The sequence below is a fragment of the Streptopelia decaocto genome (assembly GCF_964273445.1).
Source record: "Streptopelia decaocto genome assembly, chromosome: 4".
Lineage (NCBI taxonomy): Eukaryota > Metazoa > Chordata > Aves > Columbiformes > Columbidae > Streptopelia > Streptopelia decaocto.
Window position 1 is genome coordinate 66,789,073 of NC_138658.1, and position 18,111 is coordinate 66,807,183.

At 37.9% G+C, this 18,111-nt stretch overlaps 1 protein-coding gene across 3 annotated transcripts in view; it reads left to right on the forward strand.

The window, feature by feature from the left end:
- SH3TC1 (SH3 domain and tetratricopeptide repeats 1) overlaps positions 1-8,191 on the forward strand; it is a 30,900-nt gene extending 22,709 nt beyond the window's left edge. For 2 of the 3 annotated variants that reach the window (XM_082051022.1, XM_082051023.1), the window contains exons 13-18: positions 495-675; positions 3,799-3,949; positions 5,756-5,878; positions 6,157-6,307; positions 7,200-7,396; positions 7,626-8,191. In XM_082051022.1, the coding sequence (XP_081907148.1) occupies positions 495-675; positions 3,799-3,949; positions 5,756-5,878; positions 6,157-6,307; positions 7,200-7,396; positions 7,626-7,856 (1,034 nt within the window). In that variant the 3' untranslated portion in view covers positions 7,857-8,191. Of the gene's footprint in view, positions 1-494; positions 676-3,798; positions 3,950-5,755; positions 5,883-6,156; positions 6,308-7,199; positions 7,397-7,625 lie in introns of those variants that run through there. The other variant, XR_014183906.1, reaches the window with a different exon arrangement.
- Positions 8,192-18,111: the final 9,920 nt, after the last annotated feature.

The following is an 18,111-nucleotide window of genomic DNA, read 5'->3' on the forward strand; positions in this document are numbered from 1 at the left end:
TTCTGGTGATACTTAGGTTTGTCAGAAATAATAGAGAAAATGAAATGTTAAGAAAAACTTCATTTATTTAGTAAAAAGTCTAGAGATTTCTGTGTTCACTAATACTTACAGTAGTTAAGATATCATTGGTAGTACAAACAGCACTACACTAGAGTTTAAAGGTGTGAAAACAACTGGTAATCTAGATTATTTTTGAACAAAATAGCTGTATTCAGAAGACTCATGCTATATTTACTTATTCTTGCTACCATGATTAAGGCAGTTTATACAGGTAAGGTGACTTCTTGTGTTATTTTGGAGGTATAATTTGAAGTAACCTCTGTGTTAACTTTAGGGGGTGAAGAAACTGGCAGAGGGAATCTTATTGTTATGATTTTATAATGTTATTCATTGACTGTGCTGAATTTGTGAAACAATAAGAAAGAATTATTTGAAAAGTAATATAACTTTGACTTCAAAACAGAGATTAGTGTATTTTTAATGTATTCTCCTAGGTCAACTACAAGCAATTAAACTGCTGTGTCAGTTCTACAGTACAGTTGTTCCCAATGAGGCTCAGTGTGTCATCTACAATGAATACCAACTATCTTTAGCTAGAAAGATGTCCAACAAAGTTCTGGAGGGACAAATTTTGGAAACAATTAGTCAGCTCTATTTGTCTTTAGGAACAGAAAGGTAAGACATGCTGAATGACTTTGCTTTTATTCTGACTGTAACTTTTCTGTCACGCTAAAGAACCTCAGTTTTTGCAACAGCTGAACTACTTTTGTGGTGGTTTTGTTTGTTGTGGTGGTTTCTGTGTAATTTTTTTTCCTCCACTCTGCTTTGCCAATACACTTTATTAAAATTGAGGGGTACAGTGCTAGTGAAGACTTCTTTTCATTTTTAAGTAACATCTCTCAAGGGAGACAAGATATTCAGCAGGGATTAGCACCACTCCAAGAGCCAAATTATTTTTTAAAATCTACGTAAATGTGTTTAAAAATTATGTTATGCAACTCTTTGACTGCTGCAGCTATAGGGTTATTGCTCACGGGTGACTTGTTGGTGATGACAGATTTCTTTACAAGACAATTTTTCCATTAGAAACCAAATGGCATATTCCAATCAGGTCAGAGGTCAGACATTGAAGTGTTTCTATGTGAGTGTTTCTCTTTGAGGAAATGTTTGTGGTGTGTGTGGTGTGTTTGTGGTGTTTGTGTTTCTTTTTTTTTTTTTCTAAATGTTTTTAAACACAAACTGTGCAAAACTACATAGTTTCAGTCTTGAGTTTCTGTGCTGCTCTTATTTTCCATTTTTTTGCTTTGCTTTATTGAAAAAAACAGACTGCACCAGTCAATTCATAGTAACAAACAGGTGTTGGGGTAACTTACAGGTTTCTCTAGACAATTTAAAAAACATTTAAGTCAGCTTTGGGTTGTTTTTGTTTTTGGTTTTTGGTGTGTGTTGTGTGGGTTTTTTTGTGTGGTGGTGTTTTTTTTTTTCTTACTATATCTCACTTCAAGGAGTCACTTCAGATTGGGGTGTTTTCAGGTGTGCCTCATTAAGGATGGAAAAAATATCCTCACTTGTGGAGGAGAGTAGATGCTTATTTTAGCTTTAATATGTCACCTAATTTATTTTGCTTCTTTTTTCTCTGCTGTTAAATGATATAGTTGGTGAAAAATCCCTTGGAGATGCTGAAGACAAAGTGGTTGCTTTAGATTTCAAACTACCTGGAATTTGCAGGATTTAACCAGCTGGAGAAGCTGTTGCTTTGTGTGCATATAGTACATGGAATTTATGTATCCCAGGAGCCTGGCACCCAAATAATATTGGTTGTGTAACCTTAGGAGACTGACAGACAGTAGCACAGACTCATTATGATATTAGACTATAGTATCACAGTATTCTTTAAGTCCTGACCAACATGGATATGTGTCTATGATGAAGTAACAAAAATAGTGACATCCTTGGTGTCGCTGCCTCCATTGTAAATTACTGTGCCCATACCAGGGGATATGGCCTGACCAGTTCCAGCTGTTGTGCTGGGTTGTGGATTGGTATAGACTTCTGTCTGCTGAAAAAGCAAAAGCTCTGTAGGAGGGACAAAAGTGGCATTCAGTAATTGGGCCGAGTTGGACTATAACTACCTTCTTGTCTTTCCTCATGTTAGAAGCTTGTTAACAAAGAGAATGAAGTGTCAGGCTTGTTTAGTGGATCTTTCTTACTCTCATGGGTATAAGAGGAGTGACAGGACTCTTCAATTTCTGTAAGAATCATTCAGTGGTAATTTTTTTTTTTTCCCCTCAGATGAGGTACCTTGTTGAGATGGAACCGAATTCTTGATAGTGTGAAATACAGAGTATATTATTTCCAGATATTTTGGATGTTTTTGGAGGTTGAAGTAGGCTGTTCTAAAGATGCACTATGTAAGAAATCACTGCAAATGTGCAGTTCATATTATATTTTAATATGTTGGTGTCTTGTGCATTGAGGAAGATGCACAGGTCAAGGTGATGGGAGTCTATCATGAGACAGAGAAGGATTTGATAAGGAAGTCTGGGGCTTCTATGTCTGGTATAAAGCACCATAAGCTCAATGAATCTGACAGGTCTGATGAAAAGTATGGCCACTCTTCTAAGAGCACAGTACTCTTACATGTCTAGAAAATTGCACTGCCCAGTGATCTGATCATTTAGGTGCTTATAGAACTGATCATGTCTGTCCCCCTCCAAGATTTTCACGGAATCACAGAATCGACTGGGTTGGAAAAGACCTCAGAGATCATCGAGTCCAACCCTTGGTCCAACTCTAGTCCGTTTACTAGATCATGGCACTGAGTGCCATGTCCAATCTCAGTTTAAAAACCTCCAGGGACGGTGAGTCCACCACCTCCCTGGGCAGCCATTCCAATGCCTGATCACTCTCTCTGTAAAGAATTTCTTTCTAACATCCAGCCTAAATTTCCCCTGGCAGAGTTGAAGCCCATGCCCCCCTTGTCCTATTGCTGACTGCCTGGGAGAAGAGACCAATCCCCACCTGGCTATAACTTCCCTTCAGGTAGTTCTAGAGAGTGATGAGGTCACCTCTAAGCGTCTTCTTCTCTAGACTAAACAACCCCAGCTCCCTCAGCCTCTCCCCCATAGGTCTTATGCTCAAGTCCCTTCACCAGTCTTGTTGCTCTTCTCTGGACCCGCTCCAGCACTTCAATATCTTTCCTGAACTGAGGGGCCCAGAACTGAACACAATACTCCAGGTGTGGCCTCCCCAATGCAGAGTACAGGGGAAGGATCACTTCCCTTGTCCTGCTGACCACGCTATTTTTGATACAAATGCTGATTCTACAAATGCTGATTAGTTTGAAATGTGCTTAAGTCTGAGGCCCAGGTGATAAATAGAAAAAAAAATATTTACATAATTTCTTTGAGATTTGTAGGTAAAAAAAAAAAAAAACAAAACCATAAATGATAATCATTAAAGATAGTGATAAAGAGCTAAAGATGAAGAAAGATTTTTATTTTTTTTTTCAACATGTCACTAGTCTGAGGTGTAGGGGAATGATGCATCTAAAATAAACTATCCTGAAATAATATAATGTGATAACAATCTAACAGGAAACATAGATGGAAGAACAAAAGGTAGATGAAGAATATCAGTTTCATTAGTTATTAATGGAATACAGCTAAGAAATTATAATTGTGCATTGAATAGAGGAAAGAGATTTTTTTTTTGTGTGTTAAGGGTTTTTTGCTATGAAGAAAAACATTCCCAATTCTGAAGAACCCTGCAGTGATTAGCAGTTTTCCCCTCTTTCAGGGCCTACAGGTCAGCTCTGGAATATACTAAAAGAAGCCTTGGAATATTTATAGATCTCCAGAAAAAAGAGAAAGAGGCATATGCTTGGCTACGGGCAGGAAAGATATATTATGTTCTGAGGCAGAATGAGCTTGTGGATCTTTATATTCAGGTATGTTGTCAACACTTACTGGCATGCACATGTTGTCATCATGGTGCAGGTGGCATGGTAGGAGAATAAGTAATTCAATGTAATGATCCCAGAGATTTTGCTAACTGATGTTCTGAACATCTAGTAACACCATTTATGTAATGTTTAACAGCTGAAAGTCTCAGCATTTTCTAGTGGTGCTCTATTTTAATCTGTTGCTTGACTCTGGAAAGATTTTAAGCAGTGACCTTTCTTAGTGTCTGTTGTAAATTGTGTATTTCTTCATTTTCTACCAGCTCTACAGCACTACTGCAATCAAACCATGCATGCTACATGCTCAGTCATCTTTATAGCTTCTAGTCAATCACTGATGTATCTGGGGAATTAGCTTCTTACTTTTTAAACAGGTTAAAAATACTTCTCTCCCATTCTAAGGTAAAGTGCTCCCTTCTAGTACAGAACCTGACATAGTAAGAACTGAGTCTTGGCTGGTGTCTGAGCGGTACCAAAATATGATCTCTAAATAAAACAATCAGATACCTGTTAAGATTTTTTGAAAGAAATCTACAAAGCAGGAAAACAGGAATCAAGTTGTTGTTTAAAAATGTACTGAGACACAATATGTGGGGCTACTCTAATGAATTTTTGCATTTTTGAATACTTACCAGGAAAACTGAGTAAATGTGTTTACAAGAAAGGATTGTGGTATAGACCAGGGTTTCTGTGGGGTTTCTGTGTTTGTTTTTTTTTTTTTTTTTTTTTTTTTTTCTGAAGTGATTTTAGCTGATATCCCAAGTTAGCCGCCTTGTGGTACAAAAGCCAAATCAGCATGGGGGATGATTGTTTGCATCTGCCTTATTTCCTCCAAGAGGAGGAGTGGGCCAGGGACATGCATGTGTATTCCATACCGTGTGTGTATGGAACCTTGTATTTAGAGCAGTCAGTCCCGGTCTATGAGGAAAGTCTCAAAGCAGGAATCTTCCCACTAAGAGATTGACCACTGTACCAGTAATTAGTGCAACTCATCATATCTTAACTTGCATGTAAAATACAGCTTCCATAATGTGAAGCAATAGAGTTTTTAGGTGCTTGAAGCCAAAATAGCTGGACAAGGATCATATTGCCTTTGTGCTTAAGTAGAGAGCTGGACTTGTATTAATTGAATGCAACTTGACAATGAAAATCACAAAGCCAAAGCAAGATTCTTAATCTTGCTTCATGTTAAAGTCCCCTTTCTCATTGCTGCTTGTCTTATTGATAACCAAGTATCCTGGTACTCTTGCTTTTGGGGAGGATACATGCTGCCTTTCACAAAAACCTTTTTGTTGATGTGGCATATATCTGTTTCAGAAGAAGATGATGATAGATCTGCATTTATTTACAGAATTGACTTCACAGGCTTTTAAATCAGCACTGTTAGCAATAACTAACCTACGGTTACAAATTATGTTTATGATAAGTTTGATCTAATTAAAGTGTAATATGTTGCAGTTTTTAGAGTGCTATGTGCTGACAAAGGTAGCAGGATACTATTGCCAGAAAAAGGGAGACAATAACACTGCATGTGCCCAGGTACTTGTGTTCCTACTTCAGCAGCTGCCACTGCCCTGCTCAAAAGCAGGGTACCAATAACAGATAGAGCATGGTCTCATCAAATACAGCCTTTCCTATCTTATAATGAGAAGAGAAGCATTAAAAAGATATATTTCAGTTGCTTTTATTTATTTAATTATTTACCTATTTATTTATTCGTTTGTTTATTTATTTATTACCAAGAAGTTTCCCAGACTTATTTTCTTCTTTCTCCATTCCTTATTTGCTTTTCAGGTTGCTCAGGATGCTGCTCTTTACACAGGAGATCCAAATTTAGGAATGGAGTTGTTTGAAGCTGCTGGAGACATATTTTTCAATGGTACTTGGGAAAAGGAGAAAGCAGTGACTTTCTACAGGGTTTGTGCAGTTTTTCTACTGCATTGATAGTTATGTACTTTCCCATTGTAGCAGGTGTTCCACAAATGCTGAAACAAAAGCTGATCCTGTCACCACTTTATAACCTATTGTAGCTGAGTACTTTGTCATGGTGTTAATAGATACCACCTGTTGCAACTCTTCTTCTGGCTGTAAAATATGTAATCAGCAAAGTGCAAAATGAAACTATAAGTTGCTTCACATGGCATAAATGGAAGCACCTTGAGGTTCAGTTGTACCTAAGCTGTTATGCATTTCAGGACAGGGCTCTTCCACTTGCTGTTCAGACTGGGAACAGAAACACCGAACTCAGATTATGCAACAAACTGGTGGAATTGTTGGTGAATCTGGAGGCTTATGAGGAAAGTCTGGAATATGCAAGAGCATCTCTCATGCTCAGTGTAAATTTAGGTAAGGGCAATTTCAATTACAGCTGAATATGACTGATATATCTAAAATATGGCTTTAAAATATGTTTTCTTCCTTTGAATTCAGTTAGATTTCTTGCCAGGATTTCATAACAATATAATAATTGCTATTTGTCTCCATTCAAGCATGCACAACTTTATCACTGCCTTTTCTAACTCCAAGTTCCTATGGAAAACCTTTGGTAGAGCACACAATTAAATCTGGGATTCCAAGTCCAAACTGAGTGTGCTTCTAACAGCTAAGATGTAATACTGATAAATAATGTTGTCCTAAGGGGCTTTTGAGTGTTGTAAACTACTTTAAAATTTGCTCAGAGCCTTGCTGGTGAACGCACCTAGGATAAAGTAATCAAAAATAGGGCTAGTTTCAAAAATTACTATTCTTCAAGTTTGAGAGCTCTTCAATTGATTAAGAACTCTTACCCCTCCATATAAGCACAGACAAGTCATTTTCATCAGTTTGAAGATCATGTTTTTGTAATATTTTTTGATGTAAATTATGTACTGAGAGGGGCAATGGAGTCTTTAATCCCATTAGCTTGCTTTCTTTCATTAGTTTCAAAATAAACCATTCATATTCCTTGTAAGTAGGCACAGGATGTATATATCTAATCATGAGAGAACAATGTAGTTATGTCTTAAGAAAATCACAGATGCTGTCAAATTCTACAGTGGGAAATTTAGGAATTGGATTTTTTTCTTAAAGGGCATGTTTTGTCCATGTATCTCTTGAGCAAAATTAGTTTTATTTAATAAAAGCTCAGGAAATACCATCTAGAAATAAAACAAAAAATAGCATAGATATATTCTTATTTGAGACAATTTAACTAATTTGTCTGTTTGTTTTTATGATGACTCATGCATTATCTCATTAGGAAATCAGCTAAATGAACGAATAGCTTACCATCGGCTGGCTGCCATCCATCATCATTTGGGTCACTGTGAACTAGCTGAGCACTTTTATTTAAAGGCCTTGTCCCTCTGTTCCTCTCCCCTGGAGTTTGAGGAGGAAACATTATATTACGTCAAGGTGTACTTGATCTTAGGAGACATTATATTCTATGACCTTAAGGTAAGAAATACCAAAAACTTCTGCAGAAAATCATAACATTGAGTAATGTTTCATAGCATCAGGTTTTACCACATTGTTCTTTTTCATTTAGAATGAAATAATGTGGGAAAACATACTGAAGTTCTGAATCTATATTATCTTTTTTTTTTTTTGCTATCTGATAAACTCAGCTTGGATGTCCTCTTACACCAGTTATACTATAGAGGGTACTCTCTGTCTCTTATTTCAGGATCCCTTTGATGCAGCAGGCTACTATCATTTGGCACTTGCTGCTGCCATGGACCTGGGCAATAAAAAAGCTCAACTGAAGATTTACACAAGACTTGCAATAATCTACCATAACTTCCTTGTGGATCGGGAAATGTCTCTCTTCTTCTATCAAAAGGCAAGAACCTTTGCAACAGAGCTGAATGTTAGGAGAATAAATCTAGCTCCTCATCAGTGTTTAAAGAGTTCATAAGCATCTTGGGAAAATGAGGTCTAACTACTACAGAAGTACTTAGAAATATTGCACTGGCTTTGTAGGAGGATGCAGAATGTATTCAGTTGTCTCATTATGCATGTGGTGTAAGGGAGAGCTCAGCATCCCAGACTAAATGACCAGTTTATATGACAGTTGAACTACACTTCATTGTCTCCAAGATATACAGTCTCATATTTGTTGTTGAAGGATCAACCTGTGAACTAAACCAAAAATTAAATAGTCTTTTTTAAACTAAATTATTCTTTGCTCTTTTTGCCTAGTTGGGTAATGAAAAATGATCAATGCATAGATGCAGTGTAAAATATTTAATAAAGTGCTAGAGAAGAAACACTCCATACAATTTCTGGCTTTCTTTGTGTGATCTAGTTCTTATGACCTAGCTCTATCGTATTTACTTGAGGTCATAAAAAATTTGCACAAGCATGTTGGGTGGGTGTTACGTCCAACCCTCAGGTATGAGTTGGGGGGAGAAGTGACTCAGGTTTGTGGGTCCCCCCAGTTGGAAAACAGTACATGCAGTACTTAAGGTCTGCAAACAAAAGGCTTTTATTTTGCAGTTTGGCCCAAGTGGTATATGATGTGGTGGCAGAAAGATTTACATTATTGTAGGTTTAATCGGTAATCATTACAAGTTTGCAGCATATGTGGGGCTGTAAATCTTATGTTACTATGTTATGTATAAAAAAGAAAGTGAAAAGGTAGAAGTATGGGAAAGAGAGAGAAAGATTTCACTATCCTTATGGCTCCGCTTTATGTGCGATGGAGTTTGCAGTCTTGGATCCAGCGATGTGTGGCATCCTCTGGTGTCTTGTTCAGTTCATGTGGTGAGACTGGTGGGCAGAGTGGTCCTCAGGATGGTGGGTGGGTGCCACCAGTGCTTGTGCAAGCTGGGCCTTTATAGCCCCCGGTTGCCTGCTTGCATAACTTTTGGTCTTTTGTGGAGGTGTTATTGTGAAAGAGAAAAGTCTGGGGGGAAGGGTTGATTGCAAAAGATCAAGTCTTGGACCATGTTGAAGGGTCTCAGCTTTTCCCTTTGTGCCACACTGGGTGTATCAGAAGGTGGAGCTATGTTCCCTTCAGCAGGTCCCCCATCTCCTGTATTGGCCAGCCTGCCTGGGCTGTGGCTCATTAGCTTGTCGTTGGTATGCAAATCACAATTCACCCTATACTGAATGTATCATCAGATCCTGTGGCTGGATGAATTGTTTTTCCCACAATGTTTCAGCCATTATCTGTATCAGTATTTGACAGTGGGGTATTTGAGAACTCGTTTGGTCCATTTCCCCATATATCACCCCTCATTTCCTATCAAATTAATCTACTGCAATACTTATAGGCACTGATCAGATTTATCTTCTAATTTCTGAAAAGAATTATGTGCATTTTATAATAACTAAATGGTTTCCAGAACTGAAGTCTCTAGTGATGTGTAAGTTGTAGTTGTAAGTTGTTTTAAAATTGAAAGTTTTGCTATTCAGTTGTCTTTGAGTCTTCAAGCTAAGTTCCTGATGCAGACTAGTGTCATATTGGCTCACTAAGCATGGGAAATTAATTATCTCATATTTTCCTTCTCTGATACGGAAATCTTGTATGATCTCTGTAGAGTTGGGAAAATTGTGGATGTTACTCTCTGCTCATTAACTTGCTTTTCAGTGCTTGGAAGTCTATTTTCCATTTCATTTGGCTTTCAGACTAGATAAATTTGTAACTTCTCTCTGGTTCTGATTGCTGTAATTACAAGCAGTCTCTTTGTATTCTGGGAAGGGAAGTTACACTTCCCAAACTGGAATTCAATTTTACTGATAAGACCTATCTTCTTTCTTGCATTGATACTTTATCTTGTTGCTCTGATTCCACAAAATTTTTGCTTTCATATAAATACAATTTTTTATTATTAACTCACCCTTTGATGTAAATTGTGCTTGGGCAGCATATAGCCCACTGAATTTCTTGGGCATTCCTTTCAAGCCAGTTGATGGGCATACAAAATGTGCTCTGATGACAGAGAAATTCTGTGTGTTTTCTGCTTGGTGTGGTTAAAGTGGGTCATAGGCAGGGGATTTCAAAGAACTGCATTCTTATTAGATACATAAATGCCGCTTTAGGTTTTTAAAACTGTTTCAAAACCTCTTAGACCTCTAAATACATATTTTTCCTCCAGGAAGCACATAATCATTTTATGATTCTGTGACAACAAACACAATGTGCTTGGACAACAAGGTTGGAGTTTACAAATTCTAGGAGGAAGGGAATCTGGGCCAAAGGATTTTACTGTTCTGTTCCCTTCAGTTAGGAGTGGTAGGATTCATATTCCCTTCAGGAGATAACTGCTAGATGGCCCTAGTCTCTTTAGCCTCAGAGAACAGTCAACTGTCTACAATATGGAATTCTACAGGTGGGTGAGATGAATCTTACTTGGTGTGCATCCTGGTGCAGGTCTTTATAAATGGATTATTTGAGATATCATAAAAAACTGATTTCCCATAGCTGTTATGTAAACGATCAGTTTTGGCTAGATAACTGGTAGAACGTTCTTCTAGTTTAATGAAGCAAAAAGGCAGAACAGCGTGGAGTCTAGATACCTCCTAGATAGGGTATAAAAAGGATACCACTCTAGAGTCTGTTGGTTAGAAGAGACAGCAAGGGATGTGATGTTTGAATGGTAAATGGAAAAAAAAAAAAAAGACATGAAGCAGCTGTAGATTCAGAGGGTTTCTACCTAGAACTAGTTATATAGCTAGTCTGTAGCAAAAGTTTGATACTCTTAATGAGCCAAAAAAGCCCTGCTGAGCTCTTAAAAGCTCTGCAGGCACTGTGACACACTGTAGGTATTTGTACTTGATTTGAAATAACGAGGTTTTGCTTCCAGGAGGGCATTAACTGGTGTCTGTGAGCAGCTAGATATCTAAAACCTTGTTAGATATAGATATCTCTGATGGTTTCTCATCCAGGAATGGCATACATTGCCAAGTGTCACCCCTTCACCTTTAAAATGGCATTATAGAGAAGGAAATGGTAGTGATGCTATCATGGCATGGAATACTTCATTATTGGAAAGGAGTGACCTCAACCCCTATCCATTCCTCAGCCTGTAGAAGCTCACATTTCTGAAAAGGAATGTAGGTGATGGGCCTACCGTCTCCCCTGGTAAGATAAAAAGGCATGTCAAACTCTGCATGTTCTTCAGACGTGTGGAAAAGGGAGCACAGCCTTGTCCTCTCATGGTTAAAGAACTCACTCTGGAGTAAAGGAAGGTTGGGCTCCAACAGCCATGCTCTGAAAGACTAGCATTAATCACCTCTGCATAACCTATAGTCTCTGCAGTGGAAACTGGCACACCAGATTCCTGGTCATTGTATATTCATTACTCCCCATTTTTGCAACTTTGGCCTCCTTGGAGAAGTTAAACTTGCTTCATGGTGGTTTTGTGTTCTGGTTTTTGTTTGTTTGTGGGTGGGTTGTGGGTTGGGTTGGGTTTGGTTTGGTTTTGTTTTGGGGGGGTGTTTGGTTTGTGTGTTTTATCTCCCCCTTGGCCTAATCCTTCAATCCTACATTTTTGGTGAAAAATGTCCTGGTGAGACTGCATCTGGAATATCGTGTCCAGTTCTGGGCCCCTCAGTTCAAGAACAACAGGGAACTGCTGGAGAGAGTCCAGCATAAAGCCATGAAGATGGAGTGGAGCATTTCCCTTACGAGGAAAGGCTGAGAGATCTGGGTCTCTTTAGCTTGGAGAAGAAGAGACTGAGGGGTGACCTCATTAATGTTTATAAATATGTAAAGGGTGAGTGTCACGAGGATAGAGCCAGGCTCTTCTCAGTGACAACTGAAGTAAGACAAGAGGTAATGGGTACAAACTGCAACACAGGAGATTCCACTTAAATATGAGAAGAAACTTCTTCACCCTGAGGGTGCCAGACACGGGAACAGGCTGCCCAGGGGGGTTGTGGAGTCTCCTTCTCTGAAGACATTCAAACCCGCCTGGACACCTTCCTGTGTAACCTCATCTGGGTGTTCTGCTCCGCCAGGGGGACTGGACTGGATGATCTTTCGAGGTCCCTTCCGAACCCTGACATTCTGTGATTCTGTGACTGTGACCAGCTGAGAGCGCTCCCGCCACACGGTGGCAGCCTCGACCTTTGCAGCGGCGGCCGCACCCCCAGCGGTTTAAAGAAGGGGCTCAGGAACCTGAAAAAGGACGACACTGCTCCTCTGTTGCCCTTCCTTTCCAACTAAAATCTGATACCTGTGAAAAGCAAACAAAACCAAAAAAAAAACAAAAAACAAAAAACACACAGCCAAAACTGAAACCCAAAAACCCTTCCTATGCCCCCCAAAATGCAAACCAAACAAGAAACCCCCCAACAACACAACATTGAAACCCACTCAAAAAAAACCCTTCAAAAATGACCTAAATCCAGCTAGAGCTTCAAGCCTGTTCACCTGGACAAGATAAATATAGATTTTTCCCCAGATGAGCATCTGTGCTCTAAGAAAGTGACGGGGCACTTGTGGGGAGCAAAAGGAGTTGATGATAATTGTTCTAAGCTACCTTGGAATGCTTAAGGTTCTGATAACTGGCTTGTCCACAGACAACCTAGAGGAAGTTGGATGCTCTGAGGTAGTACCCAGCTTTATTTGGTAATAGGAAAACTGGAATGCAAATACAGAATACTGTGGTAGTGAAGAAACTTAGTGATGAGGTGAGAGGCAGGCATGTGCTGAAAACTGTGGGTGTTAGTTTAAAATGGTTGACTTCTGACAGCTACTTCTTTTGTCAAGAGAAATGCCACATGAATTGCTTTGTATGAGCCTGGTGCTATAGCATTCTGAGCAGTGACGTTCAGAATAATTAATCTACAGATGAAACCACTTTTTCTGAAACTATACCAAAGATACTAGCAGAGTTAGTAGCTGTTTTTTCACTTAATATAAGTTGCCTGTCCAGTGTCATTGTCTGTTTATGTGCTAAGATGTTCCTCTAAATATCTTGCTTCTAAGGCTTTTCTGCCTTCATTTTGCCATTTCAGATCATGAAAGGAAAAAAACGTTCAATTTCCCAGAAAATATATCTCTATTTGGCACTTTAATCACCAAGTGGCAGGTTAAGTTGCCTTTGCAGTGCACCGACACACTAAATGGATTGTATCTTTGTGTGAAAAGGCAGCTAAACAAGATTATTTTGACTTACAATACCATAAAACTTATAGGCCACTTAGAGGCTGAAATGTTATGTGCTGGAAAGCTCTTGAAAATTTTCAGCAGGTGTTTTTCCTGATGTAGCAGATGTACAAAATCGGCTCTAAGTACCCTTTCTTTGCCAAGTCAACAGAAGGGAATTTCACCATTGCATGGAAAATATTTAGTTTTTTGGAAGCTGGAATGCATATGATAAACGGAGCATTTTTGCTTTTCTAAAAATAATATGGACTCCTTCTGAATGTTTCCTGAAGCATATCTAACACCGCTGGCTGGTGTTGGATACTTGTGTTCTATCAGTCAGGTTATACACCAAGGGAGAGAGAAACTTCTCAGGGGCCAATCCATTCCCAAATTGGGGAAAGAGTTTATCAAGAATTACAGACCATTATCTACCTGTTCACATTTTGCTTAAAGTGCAGATACATTTCTGTGTGCCTGCATTTTCTAATATAGGCCATAGTTATGTGTTTGAGACACACCACACGTGTTTCTTTCTCTCAGTTGGGAGGGAGATTTAACACAGTCCCAGCCTAAGTGGGCACTTTTTCTAATATCAGAAAGCAACAGCATATGGGTATTAGGACGTCAAAGGAGAGACACAAAGTAACCTTGAAACAAAATATTGCCTCCTTTTCTGAAGTTCTTGTACATTTTGGCCTTTGGTAATGAATCATGGGGGAGGGGGGCATTATTTTTGAGGAGAATTAAGGGCTTAGGTCTAGTGATGTTTTGAAACCCCAGATTAATTTCTGGATTTTCCCATAATTTCTCTGTAGCAATTAATATGCATTTAATAACACTAAAATATTTCCAAATACCGATACACTGATGTTGTTCAGTGGCAATGCAGCAAATATCCATATTTCCCTGAAACTCTAATGTAAATTAAGTACTTTTAGTCTACTTTCCTTTTAAAGAGTATCTTCAGCCTTGAACAACCTATTGTTTATTGAGGCAATTTTATTCTCATAGTTAAATGTGGTCAGGATGTTTTGTCTCCTGTTTAAAAAGCTGATGTTAGTACTAACTACACAGAATAACCCAAATTATAAATAAACAGGGTAGTAAAATAAATACATCCATTCTGTCTATGAAATAATTCCCTAAAAACTGTTGATTTAAAAATTTTAATTATTGGCATAAATTGTGTACTTATTTCTTTGGTAATGTGATATACACTGCAATTTTCTTTTAATCCTGAAGCTTTGTCTCATATTAGTCAAGACTTATATGATATAAATACTTAGTTAAAATTCATGCATTCTTGTACTGAAGAGTCAAAATCAAGAGAAAACACTTGTAAATTGCTTACTAAGTAACCTGAAAAGTGTGTTTTCTTTAATGCTCTGCTGTAGGTCTGTCAATTATACACTGTATAAAAGTTCTTTTTTCTGTTCTTCCTGCATACCAGAGATAACAATAGTCTTACATGCAAACATACAGCTGAGTAAATACGTTGTTCACGATGAAGTAAAGGTAATTATACGATCATACTATTACTCTCTATTATCCCAGATTTCAGTCATTCATTAAGTTTCACACTTTATTTTACTTATTGATAAGTGTAAGTTTCTTAACATCTTCAAAGACTTGTAACTTCAAGAAGTTTCAAGAAAACTGAGGTGTGTGTCAGCAGTATCTTAGCCTAAAAACCCATGCTTTACTAGCAAATTTTAATTACTTTCTTCATTTCCAACATTTTTTCTTCTTTCACAGGTAAGTGGAATTTTCGGGTAGAATCACTTTGTTAGATGTATCTATTTTCTTTTTCGGCCTATCAGTTGATCAATATGTACAAGTTTGTGTGGGGGATTTTCTGGGTCATTGAAGAGATGATGACACTTTCTTACTAAACCAGAGAAAAGTTGTCCTCATTGCACCTTTTGCCAATTACATTTGCTCTATTGCTTTCCTTTTTTAGACAGCATTTTCACTTGGATTTAAGTCTGCCAGGCTTTTCATTGCCCTTGCTGGATCCTGGGTGTCTGCCACATACCAGTTAATGTTGGAAAAACATCAATCCTATTTCTAAGAATCAGTCTAGAGAAAACTGCACTAATTGGTTAATGTTTATTTTAAACCAAATGAAGTCTGGTTACCTGTTCTCTATGAAGCTTCAGTGGCAAGGAGCACTGGTTTAACAGCAAAGTGGGGTTGCTTTAGGATTGGACTTTCTCCTATCAAAAAATATTCCTGTCAGAAGCTTTTAAAAAATTGCAACTTGCATAGGAAAAATGTTTTGACACGTGCTACCAAAATCATATGCCTGCTGAGTAAGCTTGAGATGCTTGCATCTTGTGGGGGTGAACAGGCTCTGCCATGCATAAACTTCATGTTCTTACAAGTATGAAGCAAATAAACCTATGAGACTTCCAAAATAAGAGAATAGCTTTGAGAAGGATGAACAAAGCTTATCCTCTGCTCAAAATGAGAAAGAATGGGAAGTGGGCTACTTTAGAATATACTGCTGTATCACATCTACTCTCCCATACTGCAATCATATATCAGAAGTTTCAGAATTCTCTGTTGCATTTTGTTAAACAGCCAAAATCATATCCTTTCTAACTGGCAAGAGGTAAAACTTAAAGCTTTAATATGTTTCTCTATGGTTCTGGTCTTTGTAATGTGCAAATAGCTGCAATTTTGCAAGCTGCTTGCTCAGGGCTTCTGAACTTCACTATAAAGTCTTTACCTGTACTACCCAAGTGTATTAGCTTTTCTGAACTCTATTCTATTTTTAAATAACTTTTGATAAATTAATCCTGTATTAAATATGGTGAATATGGTTTATAATGAGTTAAAAGTAATATAAACTTAGATTGAGCATTTAAAAATGTTTCGATTGCTGCCTTTGGACCTCTGTGTTCACAAGTTAAGGTTTTATTTTACTCAGTTGCTGAGACTTGGACAATATGCCACATTCTCAGTTCCCATAAATCAGCTGAGCTATGTTAAATAAAGCTCCAGTTCTGGGTCAAATTAAGAATTTGAGATTTGGCAAAGTTCTATATCTAACTTGACATTGCCTTGCCATGGGAGATCAGAGAGAGCTACGTTGTGAGGTCCTGCATAAAGGTCCAAGTTGAAGGGACTCCTGGAAACAGAGAGTGTATGTGGGCTGAGAGTCTGAATCTTCCTTCCATCCGAGAGCTGCTGAGCAGCCCTGGTGTGCGGCTGTTTTCCCATGTGAGTCTGGAGAAGCAGGTTGTGTGGGAATGGACAAGCTGGATAGACTTCCTCAGCATTGTGTTTGAGCTGTGAGAAGCACTTCTCCACAGGATGGAGAAGTTTTGGCATATTCTTACACATCCTTCTTGGTTGTCCCCTCCGTGACCTTCCTCTCCTCTTTACTGTTCTACAAAATATTAGAGGTTCTACTGGGAAGAAGGCTGAAGAGTAGGACACTTTTTACAGGATTTGGTTTATAAGACCCATTAGAGAGGTCTGGTTCTGGATGAAGGTTACAAGTGCATGCTCTAAAACTAGTCTCTCACTTTCCTTATTTCCTTATACTTCAAGATCCTCTGGAACTTATTTTTATTTTCTGTAAAACAAAACAAACAAAACCCCCAAACAAAAAACCCTAAACAAAACACACACTCAACAAGCCCCACAAAAAAGCAAAAAACCCTTAAACCAAACAAACAACAAACCAAACTATAATCCATCATTGGTGGATTCATATTTCTGTAATTAGAGCCCTCTCTCATTCCATAATTCATAAGCCAAGATACTGTGTTGTTTGTTTACATTTTCATAGAGCTAATCCTTGGCTAATTTTACTGGAGTGTGATTTTTGACAATTTCTGCTTGGACTCCTCCTACTTTTGTCATCCTCTGCAGAAACCTTGGACAGTTAAATCTATCAGTTACACACTGACAATGAGAGGATAATTTTATCTTGCTTTTAAATTTGAATATTAGGAAGACAGCGAATTGTAAAAGTGAGCCTCCAGTTCCCCTGAATTAAGGGAAAATATAATGGGAATTGTAAATTACTTTTATTTCTCAGAAGTGGTATCAAGGCATGTTTTCACATTCTTTTGTAATTTCAGAAATTTTAACTTAAAGCTGAAACAGCTTAATATAAAGGTTCAGATTAAGCAAGCACATTATCTAGGACACTCAGCTAGTTTAAAACAGTCTAGTGAGCATCTAGCAGAATATGCATCTGTTTTTTTATTAAAGTAACAATGCATGTGGGATATTCAGCAGTGTTTTTCCATTGTGGTCAAAGTAGTTTGGACTATTCAAACATAACCAGTATAATTGACACTTGAAGATCCAAAGACAGTGTTGCTATACTGCTTAGAAGAGAGGACAACATTTTTAATCTACAAAAAAATCAAGCATAAATCTCTAGAATAAATTATGCAAACAGTTCCTTTCAGACTACAAAAAAAATTGTCAACTGGATAAGCATGGCACAACAATGTACCTTTAATATCTCCATTGCATCTTCGAAAGTAGTATATTTTTTTCTTATGGCACTGATTAGTTACACCATAGCAATCAAAAAATAAAGCCATTAAGACCACTCCTGTACTACCAGTAACAGAGTTTAAGTGAAGAGGCTCAAATTGTTGAAAGAAAAACATATATGCCACTAAGATTTGAGCACTCATTAGCTAGAGTCTCATGTGAAGTCCTCGGCAAAAAGTACGTGTAACAAAAAGATGGAAGATTGCGGAGTCAAGATGTGGGATGATTTATCTGTTTCCAAGATCTTAGGTACTTTTATTCCTTTACTCCAGCTCAGAAATTTGTGATTGTATTTTTGCAAACATAAAATCCATGTTGAGCAAAATAAAAATAGGGCTAAAATCTTAAACAGACCACAAAACTTACTCATACAGTAGGAGGAGTACTGTCCGCTACAGAATATATGTGAAAACAAAGATAATTATTACACATCATGGACTAAAGTACTAAAGTTACAACCCTGCAGTTACAGCCCAGACCTACAGGTTCAGTCAGCCGAGTTTAAATGTCTCAGATATGCACGCAATCTTGGCCAATGTCTGAATTTTTA